The 13,060-nt window shown below is 42.3% G+C and overlaps 1 protein-coding gene across 3 annotated transcripts in view; it reads right to left on the bottom strand.

Moving 5' to 3' along the window:
• The window catches only part of LOC128083356 (sphingosine-1-phosphate transporter SPNS2-like), a 121,376-nt gene that overhangs the window by 42,370 nt on the left and 65,946 nt on the right, over window positions 1–13,060 (bottom strand). For all 3 annotated transcript variants that reach the window (XR_008208039.1, XR_008208040.1, XM_052688490.1), the window contains exons 4-6: window positions 5,423–5,574; window positions 3,274–3,340; window positions 422–564 (exon numbers count right to left, since the gene is read on the bottom strand). Coding sequence is in view for 1 of the 3 variants with exons in the window: in XM_052688490.1 (XP_052544450.1) it covers window positions 422–564; window positions 3,274–3,340; window positions 5,423–5,574 (362 nt within the window). In the remaining 2 variants the exon portion in view is untranslated. The remainder of the gene's footprint in view (window positions 1–421; window positions 565–3,273; window positions 3,341–5,422; window positions 5,575–13,060) is intronic.

The following is a 13,060-nucleotide window of genomic DNA, read 5'->3' as shown; positions in this document are numbered from 1 at the left end:
ATTTTCTCCACTTAAGCTGTTTTGGCATTGAACTTTCTTTTTCTCACATGGCAGAGTACATCTTTCAAAAAATAAAAAGAATCTAAACATTTGAACAACAGTGGCACTACAATTGCTACAGGAACGCAGCAATTTCTATACTTCAAAAGCCTTAATCAGACTGAAAGACGAGCCAAACAAAGCAGACTCTAAGATGTGCATTTTAGAAATGTTACAGCAAAAGCTGGAATCCACCTTTGTCAGCACAGTCAACATCTAGTGAAAATGTACCTATAATTTTTCATTCTAGGCCAACAGATCAAATTTTCTGCAATTTCTTGCATGTTGCCATTTTCCAGGCTCACAATGTTAACAAGTACAGGCCATGTGATGTTTAGATTAAGCAGCAGAGGCAAAGCATGCTTTAGCAGAGTGCTCTTACTTTCTAATCAGTGCCTTCATGTCTCTTAGCCATGAGCTCCGAGCCTTCAGCTGTCCCCCAAGTTGTTCAACATTTCCTCTTTTAGCAGCAGGTACAAATATCAAGATGAGTGTGCCTGTTATCATTCCTAAGAGTGGAGATACCTGCATGAAAGAAACAGGGAATTAGCACAGGAAGCCAGCAGTGTTTGCTTGGACTTGTCAGTAAGAAACAGATTACATTCATTTCGTTTCAGCACCCCAGTTCTTTACAGCCAGTGTGAATCTGCAAGCACACTGAGGCATCTGTTCCCTTCCTTTCTCCCTGTCATTCCCTGGACTCTCTTATCTCACTCTGCAAGCATGAAGCTTTGAGAATACCCTGATTAAGGTATTTATCCGTGTTATTAATGTACCGACATTCTGAATTACGTTTAACTCTTTGGAAACCTGGTAGACTAAGAGACCAACTCATTTTCAGGTCAATAAGGCCAAGTGAAAGATTTCTGGTCGTGGGAAGGCTGTCGCCTGTGAAAATCCTTGCTTGACATGCATCCCTTACCATGTTCCTCCGCCCTGCAATGGTTTCATTATCAGGCAACTTTCAGTGACTTCCTCAATGAGCAGCAGACTAAGAATCATTGAAAATTCAAGCTGGAGGTTAGGAAAATGACACATTCAAGGGTTAGGTTTCCTAGTTTCCAATCCTTTCTCTCAATCGCTGAACAAAAATGCAAACATTTCCCATGTTTTACAATGAATGTGATTCTTGTTTTGAAATTGACAATTTGTTGGAAAAACAGAAACGTGCATTTTCACTGAGCTGTCATCTCCTCCATACACGTCACTTTCAAAATAAAGTTCCTGTTCCAAAAAATATGCTTCCAATAATGACCTCAGAATGGTCTTTACATACAGAGTGATATTATATCTCTAAAGAAGACAAAACCAGGGAAGCTCTTCCAGGGGAGCCAGCGGAAGACAAAAGTCATCCTGATGGAAAGTCAGGATTTTTATCTGAAGGCTCACTCCTCTGACAAGACACTATCCATCAGTACTCAGTAAAGCTCCAGTAAAACACTGACATTACAGCTAGATCCAGAGACAAAGCTGTCCTTTGTCTTAGTGTCCTTCTCCAGCTCGCTGATACACAGATCATTCCTTATCTCCCTCAGACTTGGAGGCCACAGGACATCACAGAGGAAAGCACTGCTTTGAGGAATCTACTACATCGTGCAAGAGTACAGTGATTGCCAAAGGGACAGGGATTGTTTTATGCTGATGTCAGGAAGCTTTCTTGTGTAGTTTGACTAAAAGAACTATGCACTCCTATCCCAAGCAACCACCATGGATGTGTGCAGCTTGTCTTTTAGGTTCCCATGATTTTGCACACTCAGGGAATCGTGCATCCATGTACCATTTATCGTGGAAATCATGACCCCATAAGGGTACAGCCTTGCAGACTAACTATGGAGACATCTACTGAAGAGAAGGACACTACTGATGACTTCTTTGCATAAACGAAACATTTCAGTTTTACTGACAGATGCACAATGGTCCAACAGTGCAATTTCATCAACATCCACTGACCAGAATGAGGGATTTAGGAGATTCTCTTTCCTTGTGCTGACCCTTCACTCAAAAGTTTATTTTAACTTTCAAGCATTTCTGCCATTGAATGAGGCAGGCACTCTCTTGGTCTGAAGTTTTAGGCTATCAAACCTAATTTTTTTTCAGTTCAGGTTCACAGTTGGAAACCACTCCCCACTCTCCTCGGTGCAGATGAACGGTTCACAGAGGCTTTCCTGGCTTTGCTTACCCTTGCTTGAGAGGCAATGGACCGTGTCACAGAAAGTAACACTTGCTTGAGATGGGAACACATTTATTTCATCACCTGCTGCTATAAACGCTATCAGCCTGAGATTCATGAGATTCATCATCTTCATGAAGTGCAGAGAATGCAACCCACTGGGGCACGTGCCACCCAAACTGACAAAGGTCAGAGAACAGTTCTGCTGGGCCACTTCCTGTCAGCTCTTTCAAGACATCTTTGTGTGCAGGATCTGTTTGGAGTATGTGATAGGAGTGTATTATCTTTTCAACACATTTATCAAGGTCCCAAGAGGTTAAAATAGAAGGAAGCTGACTGTCTCGGGGCAGAAAAACAGGCGGAAACTGGAACAAAGTGTTTTTTCCTCAAAGCAGGAAGCCATTCTCAGAGTTTCTTGACAGCAGTGGACAGAAAGACTGTGGAGTTGATTTAAGGCCAACGCCTCATCTCCCCATCCTCATCAAGAAATCATGTTTGATTAATAATAGAGTGATTGGAAAATTCTTGCTCCCAGGCAGGGAGAAAAACAAATACAATGAGCCAAAAACACAGACCTGTCTCACATGCTTAGAAAATACCTCTGCTATGCACTTAATATCCACAGATGTAATCTCCCATCCTTTAGCACAAATAATAAAAGGTTGAGGACATGCGTGATAGAACTCTTCTCTCCCTAACCCTGATTAATTGATACAACTGTTATTAAGATATTATCAAAATTGATACGTAAGACTTAATAAATCTCTCTATGAATTTGGACAAAGGTTCCCCAAGGCCAGGGTAGTGCTTATTGAATGTTGATTCAGAGTGCTGGCAATCTATAATTTTACTGAGGAAGAAGAATGAAAGTGGTTTTAAAAGCAAAAATAAAAGTTGCTGCATTTCTGGGAACATCTTGAATTTCAAGCTATTTTGATCAACGAAGAGCTAAAGGATTTTGAAAAAACAAAATCCCAGGTAGCGTTTTTTCTTGTGGCTGCTCCAGACCATGAGTTTAACAAGGAATATCCACACACAAATGCCATGCCAAGAGACTGGCTTACCCGCAACGCCCAGTGCCAGTCTCCAGCAACCTGCTTCACACTTGATCCAGTGATGTATCCCAAGCCACTGCAAGTAATACACAGAAAAGAGTTGGTCAGAGTTTTAAAGGAGTACCACAGTCATGGATGTTCTTAAACAAAGATAAAAACAGTCACAACCAATTGCGTTTGCTAGTCTCTCTGCTGCAGGAAGGGACAGAGGGAACATAACTCTTCTCAGCACCTCGGTCTGAAAAACCTGAAATCTCATGGAAATTTGGGCACTGATCTTAAGTTCATAACTGACCTTTCAATCCCCTCAAAAAGGCTCAAAAAGAATTTATTTCATAATTCAATTTATACATCATTCCTTTCTGTGCACTAATATGAATACTTATAATTTTACATTCAGGCTTTCAGTTAAGAAGTGCCTTTCAAGGACACATCATATTCTAACACGAAATTTTTTTCTTGTCATTTAATAGTACCTGGTGCAAACTGCCCATGAAGTAAGCATTTTTTATACACCTAGAAGAAAAACTAAGAGGAATATGCAAGACAGTCAGATGAGAGAAAATCAGATCAGTCTGCAGATAAAGGAGCAAGAGGACCTTTAGCTCCATGCTAAGGATGATGCTGTGGTAACAGAAGGTGGCTTACAAGAGACTGGGTAGAGGTGAATGAAACCAAGTTTCTCTAAAACTCAATGGAACAAAAATGGATATCATTCTTTCAAAACTGCTGCATCTGTTGCTGTACTGCCTTGGCTAAAAGTTTCTAGGGCTACCAAAAGGCAGATGTCAGCAATCACATGCCTTTACTGAACAGTCTGTGAAGTTCTGGAAGTTGCCATCTATACTGTGTCCAAAACTGCTATTTACAGAAATCAAACCATTTACAGAAATCAAACCATGGATCCCAGCCTCCATTCGATATTTGGTGCTTAACACATGAATATTTGTCACTTCTTGCTAGCCAGAGCTCACTGAATTCTCAATGTAAATATTTGGCACCCCTGGTATTTCCCTGCTTGGGAAAATATTCTTTTCATCAGTTTATGTCTTGGCTCTTTTTCCTCAAGAACAAAAGGATGTTTGTGAGTTATACTGCAAGACTAATTGCTCTGACTTGTAAATGCACCACCCTAAATAAATTGTTCCCTGAACTGATGGGATTAAACTGTTGCCCAGGTTTTCCCTACTGGAAATGAGCACTTGATGCCACTTCTGCACAGGAAGCTGTTCACCTCTGGGAATCGAGCTGCGAACTGTGTGAATCCACTCTGCCTCCAAACCTCACGATGGCAGGCCATTCTTTAACAAATAAATAAAAGTCACAGAATCCCTCCTGTCCCAACAATCAGACACCGCATTGGGCTGATAAGGGAAGTCAATTGAAAGAAAGCGCCAAGAAATAATTACTCCAAATCTGAGCTTGTCTGTGGCTCCACCAGGCATCTTTGTCTTGGCTGTGCTCCACTGCTTGCACAGAAGTGTGAACAATCACTACATTTTCTCTTTTCAGCCTTGTCTGTACTAGCATTTCTCTTAATTGCTATGTCAATGGTAACAGCACTAAAACTGACTGGCCACCGCTATTACAACTAGCAAGACTGGCTTAGTCACACTTTGCAAACTCAGACTGGCAAAATTCGAGGCCATGCAGAATTTTGAGCTTAAACTAAAATAGGTTGTGTTAATGAAGCACATTCCTCTTGAAATCACAGATATTCAGATCTTCGGACAGAAGCAGGAATCCATTTGCTCACTTTTGACATCATCATCCTGTGTCTCACGAGATCTTGATTTCACAGCAACCTGAACGACACTGACTAACGGAGGCCTCGAACTCAGATGAACTGAAGCAACAATTCAGAACAAATATGATTTTATTCAAATTGATAGCTTACTTTAATAATGTTCCAGGAAAGTCAGCTAAAATATTTTTCCCTAATTGCTGTAAAAAACAGTACTTCCCACTTATTTCACACAAGAATAAGTAACAAGGATAGAAAAGGAATCAAATGCAACTAAGTAGTCATGGCTGACAATATTTTCCTGTCTAAACCATTCCAACCAAAGACAGAATTACCATCATCTCTGGCAACAGAAGATTTGTGTGAGCTAACTTTAAATCAAAAACAGACGAAAAAAAGCCTTGTGTCACTTACCTGCCAAGAGGAATTGCAAAATAGAAAACAGACAGCATAAGGGTCCTGGTGTTTTTGTTGAAAAGGTCTCCTATGATGGTTGGAGCTATAGTTGAGTAACTTGCTTCACCAATGCCAACCAAACCCCGTGAGAGCACAAGAAGCCAGAAATACTGAAAAAAGAAAATAAACCACCTTAGAATGTCTCTCATTATAGTTCTGAATTCAGGGCAGAGAGCAGTGAAAGTTGCCCAGTTATGGAGATCGAAGTCCACGCGACTGGAAAGTGACACACTTGTACACATTGTTTAAAACCTTCAATTCTTTTCATTTGTCTCTTTTTGAGGAGGAAAGGGATTATATTTTTTGTGAAGATTTATAGGCGTGAAATAAAAGCAGCAATAATACATAATGGTCCCATCACACTCAGTATTCTAAGGCAGGAGGACTCTCGGTTTGCTCTCAGGATGTCAAGTCTGAGTGCCAGCAGCACTGCCCAGACACAGCAAGGTGTGGGGAGGCAGCTGAGCGGAACAAATCCTGCTGCTGGGCTCCGGGACAGGCAATACCTGCAAGCACAGCCACAGCCTCCAACATGGCAGGGCACGAGTTAACACCAGCCAGATTCTGAAGGCTCTTCAAAGCTATGAAGGAGTCGAACCTGCAATACCCCAAACTCCTGATTTTTTCCTCGATTAGAAGCTTTGGAGTGAAGGAGGATTTCCAAAGCTGCTAAGCACCACTCTCTGTTTTTCTTGTGAAAAGCATAAATCCTCACCTTGCAGCAGGAAGACAGACTAAGCCAGCTCTGAACACTTCTGAGAAACCTCGGGTTCCAATCCAAGCCAAGCTGCACACAGTTATGAAGAGATAAGACAGGAGCTTTACCTGAACACCTGAGCACTGGAACATCAGCGTGCTCAGCATTTATGGCCAGCAGGTGAAAGATTCAGTGTCACAGGGCAGCTGAGCGGGCTCCAAAACCATTAAGCTGCCCAAAGAATTATTTGCTCTTCCAGGTAAATGATAACCCATCAGAACAAGGGGAGGGACTTCGTGTTCAGTACAACACGGTCTTTTTTTAAATGGACAAAAGGGAACTGCTCATCTAATAGAATTGTCTTCGTGGCCTGTCACCCCACTTCAGCCAACAGTTCTGTAAAGTGCAGGGATCTGATTTTCAAGCCACCCTCTTCTGAGACACTTGCCATTTTCTGTGTGCTGCTGTTTGGAGGCATAGGGCACGATATTTTGATGCCTAAATACATGATGCCCTGATACATGAGCACAATCAAAGTTCTTAGAGATATAAGCAGCTTGGGCTACATTCAGTCTAACTGCAGGTGCACAAATTACACGACACTTCATCGCAGCAAACTATGTGCAGGGAACCCATTTCTACACATGCAGTCACTAGAAATCCTCAACTAATTGGTTTTATGCTATAGATCATCTGCAAAGAACAGTGGGGATTATGAGATGTCCTTAAACATGAAAGTACTGTAAGAATAATGAGCAATTACGGTTGAATTGCAGGAAAATGACTGATTTTGTGCCTTGTGGCAAAAACTGAGCCAGAACACAGGGCTTTCATTCACAAATATGCAAAATGTCACCCAAACATCAAGATGCACGCCTCAGTCACAAAGCACAGCAACATTTACCACTGACATATTTTCACTGTTGTCTGCACAGTAATCCCCTGGTAGAAAAACATCTCTTAGTGACCCCTACAGCCACATCAAACAAATGCTTCGCTGTACTCCCCGCTTCCTCTTCTTCTGACGCAGATTTTGCACCGATACCCATTTTCTGAGTGTGGGCAAGTTCCTTGTTTGCTGGCAGGGCGTTTGCAGTGCTGCTGCAATTCACATTCCTCCCATAGGCAGCACGGATGTAACAGATACACGTGGGTGTATGCAGAAAAGGCAAGGCTGTGACTCAAGCTTTTTAATTTGTGCCAGTTGCCCAATGCTAAACCGCTGCACATTACTGCAGAAATACGCTGACAACGATATGTGCACAGGTACCTGGTGTGTTTGGAACGAGCAGCAGTATTTACAACATGCTGAATGACTTCAGTCATGCAGAATTAGAAAGCAGGGGGTCTGGAGGCTGTTTTTGGTTTCCTAAGAGATTCAAACCTGGATCACAAGCATGTGACAGGCAAAGCTGTCATCTGTCAGACCCGGAATGGGTACACAGACAGCACCAGTTACACCTGTAGAATGGCAAATTCACAAACACGGGATGTTGCTCCAATCTGAAATGCCTACACAAAAATGCCCAGGTTTGGGCTAGCCAGCCAGGATCGCTCCCAGGGAACGCATTGGACAGAGATCCCCCCCAAATAATGCTGTTAAAAGCTTCTTTTCAAACCTTCTTAATGCAGGAACATTGTGGGAAGATTTCCTATGGTGGCAAAGAGGCACTTGTTTCCATCAGCAGCACCAAAACAGAGTTCTGAATCAGTGGAATCATCTGCAAAAAGGGATGTATTTGCTCCTCTCCCCTCATTCCTCCTCCATTCACCCTCTCTGGCTTATTCCATGCTTATGTGCTCCAAATATCTTGACTATTCTCTGAAGAGCAGATGTCCAAATTAAAGCATGAGATTCTGACTTCAGACTGCAACAAAAGCAATCTTATAAAAGCAAAATCTACATAAAGACACGGATGTTATCTCCACTCTGAGCTTATGTGTCTATGGATATATAGATGGGTAGTGCAGCTACTCACGTGTAACGATGAGGTACAACGTTAAAAATCTGAAATGATATTAAGGAATTATAAATCATCAGTTCTGTGTTGTGTCTTGTTTTAGAGTGCTGTAAGACTACAAAGCCAATGCTTCTTCTTATCATACTGGAAGATCTCTGGATTTTTGCCTGGCACACATTTGCTTGGTACTTATACAACAAAGTTATGCAGTAATTCATTTCAGTAAGCTAGAGCCCTCAGTATTCCATCTCCAATAAATCAGACAAACTTAAGCTTTGTCATCTCTGAACAAGGATAGCTGGGTATCTCCTGCAGACAGAAAGTGCTCCTTTCAAAGAGATTCCTAATCTTTCCATTTTTCACATAGGAAAAGAAAATACAAACAAAAAAACAACTCCTAAATTCTTACACTGCTACTCATTTGAGCCACTGCCATACCACAAACCACTCAGAAACTGATCCCCAAACCAGCATGTATGCAATATAAACAATTGCTATTTTGTGTGTGTGTATTTATAGACCCATACACCCAAACACGTGTTTCTCTCTCTTTTTGTATGTGAATATTACAACTGCCACAAACAAACGGGAACGTCAGGTATTACTCACACAGGAAGCTCTGTTCTCCATAGCTGGAGCAGAACACTTCTACCATTTCCTCTGCATTACAATTTCCCCCACATGCTTTACCCTCTTTGCTTACCCCAGGACTCTCAGCAATTTAGTGAGACAAAAAGGGCTGACACCAGCCAAATTCTTCTCCACATTATCTGCCCTCAAAAGCAGCACAGGCAGCCGAGACAGGGCACTGCTGACTGAATTTCACTGTTCCCCAAGCAGAAATTGGTATATATTGAAGAACCTCATTCCTTTCTGCATTACTTTGGAGCTCTTCGGTAATTTGTTCATCTGAGCAAACACTTCTCACTGGGGCATGAAAATTGAAAAAGCCTTAGCTTTCAGCACCTGTGCTTATTCCATTTCCATGGGTTAAGATCAGCAGCCTTGAGACTTCTGTGCCTTTTTCTCTAGGTCAGCACTAGCAAATAAAGGTTTTTGAAACATAATTATTACATCAAACAATGTATTTATGCCTTTACTTTGGATATCAGTAATATCTGTATGCTCCAAAGAGGATGACAAGCACAGCCCTGCTGCATGTGGGCTCCCAGCTCAGTTGTCTTAGGGACGCCTGGTCCATGCCAAGTGACTGCTATGAGTTCTAAGGGCAATTTTGGTTGCAAAGGTGCTCTGAGACTCTTTTATCAACCTGTTTGTGCCACGAGCGGGCTGTTGAGACACGAGGCAGGTAGGTCTGAGGCTGGAGAATTTACTCTGAAAAGCATGACTTGGTTTATATTCATATTTTCATATTGACTTGACTCTGAATCCCAAGCCCATGTCAACATTTGATGGCTTACAACATGTGAGTGTCCTTCATATTTAGACAGAGTTACTAATTATGCATTCATACCAACTGCACAGACCACTGAGTGAGTAATATATGTCTTAATAGTCTAAATGCAGCTTTAACTTCTCTTTGTTTTTTTAATTAGTTAACAAAAGGAATTAAGCCACACTTCTCTAGAAGATTAGCCACGAGTGATAAACCGATAATCTGCCAAATATGTGTACAACTCTGAGCCACCAGATTTACGATCTGAAGAATCACATGATCCTTAAGCTTAGCTTACTACATATTAGTATTTGCTTGTGAAGTAGCTTGTAAGGACTTCATGAAACTAGCTGAGTACGTGCTTCATTCAGATTAGGGACACAAGGACCAGTAAGATCACACAGATAAAGCCAACCTAGTGTAAATTACTGGTACAAATGCACAGCACCAGTAAAAGCCATGTTTGGAACTGCTGCTGCTGCTCTAAATGAAGGCTCCACTTTGCAGCTACAGCACCTGCAATCTTCTCCTACACAAGGATTCTGAGCTAACCTCCTACAGATTCTGCATTTGACTTCTCTAATGACTTTGGAACATGAAATTCCATACTTGAACTGCTTAGGTTTGCAATACGTTTGTTGTTCTATTTTGTTTTTTTAATATTATATAAATATAATATTCAGGGTTTGCATCCGTGCAAAGAAGACAAGCATAAGGAAAGCCTTCCGTGCTGCCAAGGAGTCAGGATTGTCACATAAAGCCTAGGTTAGTAGTGTGGAAAGGCAATAAACTAAGGAGAAAGCATCTGGGTTGATTTTATTTCTGTGAGCTTGTAGAGCAGACTCAGCTGAACTGTAATGTAGTTACACTCTTGTACTTCTGTGGCTGGCAGGGTGTTGCACCGACAAACCCAGGGTACCACAGCAGTCCCCAGTGATCAGTCAAACCAACTGCAGACAGATAAATCTGATACACTGCAGGGGGCAGCTGACCAAGGAAAGCCCACAGAGCTCAAATGTTTCTTCAGGGGCTGCACAGCAGTGACCCTTTTGGGCAGACAGCTGCAGTGATGAGCAGGCATTTGCCCTTCCCAAGCAAAGCCCTTATTTTCCAGCCAAGCAAACAGCACTTCCTCCTGCTTTTCATTGAGAGTGGTGAGGTGCTGGAACAGCTGCCCAGAGAGGCTGTGAACGCCCCATCCCTGGAGGTGTTCAAGGCCAGGATGGATGGGGCCCTGGGCAGCGTGGTTTAGTATGAAATGGGGAGGTTGGTGGCCCTGCCTGTGGCAGGGGGTTGGAGCTTCACGATCCTTGAGGTCCCTTCCAAACCTGGCCATTCTGTGATTCTGTGATTTTGCATATCAGAATTTTGCAGGGATGTAAGAGGTTAAAGAGGACACACCACACCCTTACCACAGGTATGCAAAGACGTAATTCACAATGCAAAAAAAATCCTACAGGAATACATTTCTCAGTATCGGTGTTGTGACTAAGAGCATTGGATCCTGCAAACTCTCAATTTACTCCAGCTCATTACCTGAGAGTTACCAGAAGAGCTGAGCAATTGAATGAAATCACAAATGCAGGTGACATATTTGCTTAAACACCAAACACTCCATTTCTCTTAGCCTTTCCAGCAATGACAGTCACCTTTAAGAATCCGAAAGTCTCCAGTCGAACAGGAACATTGATGTGTCATGGAAGACAAGACCATGTTAAATGATGATGATGTTTTGAATTCCGTTCTGTGTTTCAGGGATGACAAAGATTACAGCACAAGAGATAAGCCTAACATCATCTCCCAGCTCTGTGTGCCCTAATATTTCATAAATTCTGAGTACGTGCAACAAAAGCACCTGGCTTCCCACGGTGGAAACTTGCCTGCATCCAAGCACTGGGTAGGAATGGTGTGTCATATCCAGAGACAGGCAGCAAAGTCACACAGCCTACCTTCTCATGTGTGAATGGTCCCTACTCTCTATTAATTAAAAAAGAATTATGAAAAGCTAGAGATGGGCTGCAGATTCAATATTTGTGGGGGTTTTTTTGTACCAGTGCTCAAGAGCACGTTTTTTTCTGTTAAGTCCAGCCCAGTTTTTTTAAGTAACTGATTACTCATGTGAAATGTTGGCCCTCTGGTGTCTTATTGCTCAGGAACAAGAGAAGATAAGTATCCACCATTATGTACACGTAATCCTAACTAGTCCCTCATGAGGACTGCCAGTAGAAAAAACAAAATACCATAAGGTGCTGCCCCAGAAAACTACGGGGCAAAATGTTCACTGAGATGTTTCATTGGTAGGTATTTCCCTTCAGTAGGTTGGGTAAGCATTGTTTTCAGGATTTTACACAACCATTTTACACAGCCAAAAGGTTATGTGGCACAGATATGGCCTAGCCCAGAATACATGCCTGGCTGAAGCCTGGTTGGTGACAGGTTGGTCAGCTTTGATGCAGTGGTGTGAGCTATTAGAACTCCAGCTTTTTTTTTTTTTTCCTTAGAAGTTCATGATTACCTGCCTGGAAAACAAAACTATAAACTACTCTTCTCACCTCCACCATGACTTCTTCCCTTATCAGACATGAGTTGTGCTGGCAAGGAAGCCTGCAGGAGATACACCGCAGTTGCTGGTTGCTTTGCCTTTTGGCCCACTGCAGAAAAGTTACTGAGCTTAGAGTCCCCTTTCTTTCCTTCACAGCACGTGTCATCACTTACACATAATTACGTTTCTCTTCCCATCCCTTCCTATTCGCAACTGCCTTTTAAGTCACTCCTGCACATAACATTTCTATAACTTGTATTGGAATTAAGTTCTGCAGTTTCCTCCTCTCAAACTGAACTCTTGACACCAGGTCCAGCTTTCATCATCATTTCCACACTGCTCTCCTCTGCACATGTCACAGAATCAGAGGTTAGCCGAAGTTGGAAGGGACTTCTGGAGATCATCTCCTGCTCAACAGTGGCCAACCGCAAGAGAAAGTTCAGGACCACGTTCAGTATAGTTTCGACTGTCTCCAAAGATGGAAAAGATATAGCCTCCCTGGGCAATCTGTTACTATATTTCACCATCTTCACTGTAAAAATGATTCTTCTTATGTTTAAATGGACTTTCCTGTACTTTGCGCCCACTGCCTCATCTTTTCACTGAGCATCACAGAGAAGGGTCTGCTCTACTCTCACTGCCTCCTATAAGATATTGGTACACACTGATAAGACCACCTCAGAACCTTTTCTCCTCTGTATCTGAGTGACATCTTGAAAAGGTTTACAAGAACATTTAGCTTCACAGTCTCTCCAACTGCAGAGCAAGATAGAGCTGGGAGGCCATGCAGCCCCATCTTCACTTGTGCACGAATGCCGGTGTTTTACGTTCTATTCAGCATTTCTCTCTGCAGCCCTGAGTTGGATTGAGGCTTTGACAAAATGCTCTGAAAGTGAAGCAGCACAGCAGGCAGAGCCTCCCCTGGGAGCTGCGCGTTCCTCAGTACCGTTTGATAACACAGAAAAAAACCAGCAAGAATTTGCAAAGCTGCTTTCCAAAG

The sequence above is a fragment of the Tympanuchus pallidicinctus genome, unplaced genomic scaffold, assembly GCF_026119805.1.
Source record: "Tympanuchus pallidicinctus isolate F22 unplaced genomic scaffold, pur_lepc_1.0 scaffold24, whole genome shotgun sequence".
NCBI lineage: Eukaryota > Metazoa > Chordata > Aves > Galliformes > Phasianidae > Tympanuchus > Tympanuchus pallidicinctus.
This window is presented reverse-complemented; position numbering and strand designations above follow the sequence as displayed.